This window comes from Nicotiana tabacum, chromosome 15, assembly GCF_000715075.1.
Source record: "Nicotiana tabacum cultivar K326 chromosome 15, ASM71507v2, whole genome shotgun sequence".
Classification (NCBI taxonomy): Eukaryota; Viridiplantae; Streptophyta; class Magnoliopsida; order Solanales; family Solanaceae; genus Nicotiana; species Nicotiana tabacum.
The window spans coordinates 559,758-564,927 of NC_134094.1; the positions used below are offsets into that span (position 1 = coordinate 559,758).

Consider the following 5,170-nt stretch of genomic DNA (forward strand, 5'->3'; position numbering starts at 1 on the left):
TTAGCCATATCAAGCTCGATCACCACATTAGCCGGCTTTCCCCTTAACCTTATGTTAGTGACAATTTCTTGAGTCAATAAGATGTTCTCAAATATACTCCTACCCTTTACAAATCCGGATTGATTAGGAGTTATTAGAGATGGCAAAAAACTCACCAATCTGTCATGTAACACCCTAGACAAGACCTTGTTAATGAAGTTGCTCAAACTAATTGGTCTTAAGTCAGAGAAGGTCTCAACTCTAGGTTTCTTGGGCAGCAACACTAGATTGGTGTGAGTGATAGATTTAGGCAATGCAGCTCCTCCATAGAAGTGTAGCACCATGTTGTGTATATCAGCACCAATAACATCCCAGCATGTTTGATAAAACAGGCCACTGAATCCATTAGGACCACTAGCACTCTCCCCACTAAGCTCAAAAACTGTTGCCCTTACTTCTTCAATTGTTGGCAATCTGCTAAGTTTCAAATTGTGATCCATAGTGACCATTGAAGGTACATTATTGAGCAAGGAAAATTCAGAAGCATCACCTTCATTTGTGAACTATTTTTGATAGAAGTCCACTGCAGTAGTAGCCAATTGCTCCTGGTCTTCAATCCATACCCCACTGCCACTTTTGATCCTCTTCAGTTGTAATTTCTTTCTTTTGCCATTGACATGATTGTGAAAGAAACTTGTATTCCTATCTCCTTCAGCAAACCAAGTCATCCCAACTTTTTGCTTCCAATACTGCTCCTCAATACTCAAGTATTTCTTCAATTCAAATTGAGCCATTTGAAGCACAATCCTATTCTCAGTTGTAGGCTCTTCTTCAAACAACATCTCCTTCACCCTAACAATGTCCTCCAAAATATCCAATTGCTTGAAGATATCACCAAATGTTTCCCTAATCTATTTTGAGAGTACTGCCTTCACCCTCTTGATATTCTTCTTGAACATCAAAAATGGATCCCCTATGAAATCAGCTTCCCAATTCTGCCTCACCACATCCATAAATGTAGCATGCTTTGTCCAAAAGTTGAAGAATCTGAAAGGCTTGACAAAATTGGTTGTCTGCACCCCACATGCATTAGCAATGGTGCATGATCTGATCCAGTTCTGATTAGATGCTTAACTTCAATAGTTGGCAACATATTCTGAAATGGCAAATTCACAAAAATCCTATCCAATCTATTGAATATACACTCAGCATTGGATCTCCCATTCCACCATGTGAATGGACTTCCTTTGTACCCTTGCTCAAACAAACTATAAAATTTACATAAAATGCAAAATCCTCATATTCAGGAGGGTGTACTGGAAGTCCCCCTATTTTCTCATCTTCATGCAATATCACATTGAAATCCCCTCCTACCAACCATGGTAATTCCATATCACTTGCTAAGTAATATAAGTGATCCCACAAATCCAACCCCTCTATTGCTGAACATTTTGCATAAACAAATGTCATCATCATGTGCTGCCCCAAGTCATGATGAAACACTCTCACAGTCACCTGTTGCTCAGTATCCTCCACTAATTCCCATTCAACCACTGCATCGAAGAACAACCATATTTGCCAATTAATATTTGCATAAGCAGTCTCCATATTCAACCTCCTTTTATATCTATTAATGAGTCCCTTCTTTTGAAAAGGCTTCATCAATGCAACTACACAAAAATTATGCTCCCTATTCATGTTGATCACCCTAGGAAAGGCCTGTTGTGTATTCACAGACCTTATATTCCATATTAATGTTTTGATCATCATCATTTAGATAGAGAAGCTGACCTCCTGGGCATTATTCTTAAAGGTTGTGGTGGATCTTTACTCTGATTCTTCATAGTTTTTTTACCTCCTTTAGCGCTAGTTGTGGGTGATAAATACCCTTCCCTAGCCACTTGTTTGAAGTTTTCTGCAGTTGATTCATCATCTCCTTCATCCTCCATTGGATTTTGTCTCAATAAGTCTTCATCAATTGGTGTCACATTGTGTGTAACTAAATCATGTAAATGTTGTAGAGGAGTCTTAAGTGGAACTTTAAGATGTAGCTGCATAATTTGATCGGTGCCAGATTCCATAGGCACTTCCTCTATTTCCCCCGATGCTCTTGGAACAATTGCCCGCTCATCAGCCTGCTCATACTTCTTGAATTGTAGCTCATAGACACTGCTTAGCCCAGGAGTTACTGTAGCAGTCTGCTCTGAAAGCACTGTTCTAGTGAGATCACCACCCTTCCCATTGCTTGAAATTTGGTCTGAACCAACTATATCATCCCAAATCTTCACATAAACATCTCCATCAAGTTTGTTCTCTGATGCATACACCGGAACACCATCTATATAGGCCAAAATCTCTCCAGTTGCACTAAGGTTGGGGTTTACTGAAGCTGCCTCATCAGGTGAACCCGGCTTTAGGCCTGGCGTCGCCAGCCTAACGCCTGGGGAGCTTGGGTTTAGGCCTGGCGTCGCCAGCCTAATGCCTGAGGAGCCTGGCTTTAGCCCTGGCGCTGCCAGCCTAATGCCTGGTGAGCCTGGCTTTAGGCCTGGCGTCGCCAGCCTATCGCCAGGTGAGCTTGGCTTGTTGTCATTCTTCACCTTGTCTTCTGTTGTCTTAGTTTTGCCCAGCTGATCATCCTTAACCTCAACTGCATCGCTCTATAAGACCTTTGTAGAGTTTACCTCATCAAGATCCTCAATCTTCCAAGAATCTTTAAATGTTTGAGATGGAATCTCATGACAAGATTGGTTTGTGGTCACATTGAGTTGTTTTAGCTCCTCTTTGCTAGTCCCAAACCTTCTATGAACCCAATCGATTGTGGACTAAATCCCAGAAGGAGTAGGACCATCTTTAGAACTGAAGACTAGTTTTCCCCCCACCAAAATCAGTTGGTTGTTCTCGTTTATATCACTTTGGTCCTCCTCTAATACTGCAAATTTATTCCTTGCTTGAACCTTGTTTGTCTGATCTTCTTCGACCTTCACCAGTGCAAAGTTATTAGTAGTGTGCACCTGTTGTACACCAGCATTCACTGGCACGATTGCATTGCCAGTTTGCCCTTGTATCTGGTTTTTGTTATTTTTGTTGGTTCCCCGATTATCCCGAACTTCCTTCCACTGTTCACCTACGTTCCAAACTACTTTTCCACTCATGACAATAATTAAAGGGGTAGTGTGATTTTTGGTTTTTCCTTGTTTATCAGCAGCAGTATTCCAGTTGTTCGACTCAGCAAGATCATTCCTTTTCTCGTTGCTTCGATTCTCAATAAGCTCGGGGTGCAAACGCCAACATTCAATTTCATCATGTCCTTCTAGTTTACACTTCTTACAATATTTTGGTAGCATGTCATACTGAATTCTCACCCATTCTATTAGAACAGCACCAGTAGCTTCATCATCAATATCCAATCGCACCTGTTTAGGTAGTTCGGCCAACAAATCGACAAGAAATTTTACTCTTGCACAACTCGGCCTAGTTTTGTTTGTAGTTGCCGCGTCAAGACACACTGGCCTTCCCACAGCTGTAGCCAAAGAAAATAGAGTTTCCTTTACAAAAAAGGTAGGCAGCAGTTCAGGAAAAGAAATCCACGCCATCGCCATAGGAGTTTCTTCACTGGCCTTAAATTTTGCATCGTAGATAAGAGTACGCAATTGGTATTCGTACCCATCTTTGGCTTTGATGTAGTACGTACTCTTCGATGTGAAATCGAGAAAGTCTTGCCATAGAGTTAATCTAATTAACACATGACAATCTCTAAGGAATCCGATATTACACTCACCTTTAATACCACATTGAGTTGGAATTATTCGGCGAAGCTCGTGAATCTCCGGAGATCCATATGAAAGCTTGCCAACGACAGCATATTGGAGGCCTTCAATCACGTTCATTCGATCTATTTCTGTGTCTGTGAATTTAACCACTGGTTGGCCATTCAAATACACTACTCGTAGTAGTTGAATGGGTTGAATTGAAGCTGCAGCAGTATCCATCGCTGGAGGATTTAAAAGAATTTGGTTTCAAAATCTTAGAGTAATCTAGAGGAGCTGGGTTGGAGTTAGTTGTTGTATGTTGTTATGCAACGTTGGGGGAGGGCAGACCAGCCGGAAAAGATGGCTGGTCATCGGCCATTGTGTCCATTGAAGCCTAAAGCTCCAGCTTCTAGAGAGAGAATTTTGCCCTAAATTCGACATTAAGTGATGTAAATGTTTTAAATGTTTATATTGTGAGTTATTTTTCACTTGGTTGTTATTTAAAATGACAAGGGTCATGAATTGATAAAATTTCTTATCGTTTTATATCAACTATTGGTGCATTATTTTTATAAGATTGTCCCAAGAACTTAAGTTAGAGAGAGTTTATGACACTTATTGAGTACTGTTGTGGTGTACTCAGCCCTTACGGCTCCCCTCTAGGGTTCAGCTTACTTTACATGTTTCAGGATGACGTATGATATGTGGCATGCGGTCAAGGCTAGGATGACTCTCTTTCTGAGGTATATGGTGAGCCACCACGTTGATGTTAATTTGCTAAAAGCTTTATCATGTAAAATTCTAGTCAGGTATTAACCCAAGTGTTTAATTCTATTCTTTGGTATAGAGGCTCCATAGATAGTTGTGAAAGGTTGTAGTAACGGGGTTGTACACGACATACATGAAAAAATATTTTTTTTTTTACTTAGTCTCATTGTTATTATCATGAAAGACATCATGTGTGAATTTTGAATTGAAAAATATTTTATCATTTAACTTGAAAATGTCTATGATTTTCAAGGAGCTTCCGCAGTTAAATTGGTTTTCATGCATATGATTTGGGTGCATCACATGGTTTGGTTCGCTCTGGTTGGGTAGTGTGCCGGGTGACGGTCACATGGTTTTGGGTCATGACAAACTTGATATCAGAGCACTAGGTTCTAAGTCGAGTCCTAGGAAGTCTTTGGAGCCGTGTCAAATCTCAGAAGATGCAGAGAAGACAGCTTTCACCATACCTTGGGGAGCCTACTGTTATAGAGTTATGTCATTCGGTCTCAAGAACGTCAGCGCCACCTACATGAGGGCCATGACGACCCTCTTTCATAGTATTATCCATAAGAAGATTGAAGTTTATGTGGCTGACATCATCATAAAGTCTCGAAAGAGTTTAGTGCACTTAGACGACTTGAGAAAATATATTGAACGCTTGCGAAGGTACAGTT

At 40.6% G+C, this 5,170-nt stretch overlaps 1 protein-coding gene across 1 annotated transcript; it reads right to left on the bottom strand.

The window, feature by feature from the left end:
* Window positions 1–542: 542 nt before the first annotated feature.
* On the bottom strand, window positions 543–1,587 carry LOC142169943 (uncharacterized). Its single transcript, XM_075231887.1, has 3 exons — window positions 1,183–1,587; window positions 984–1,135; window positions 543–885 (listed from the first exon to the last, which is right to left on the bottom strand). The coding sequence occupies exons 1-3, from the start codon at window positions 1,585–1,587 to the stop codon at window positions 543–545; spliced, it is 900 nt and encodes a 299-aa protein (XP_075087988.1).
* Window positions 1,588–5,170: the final 3,583 nt, after the last annotated feature.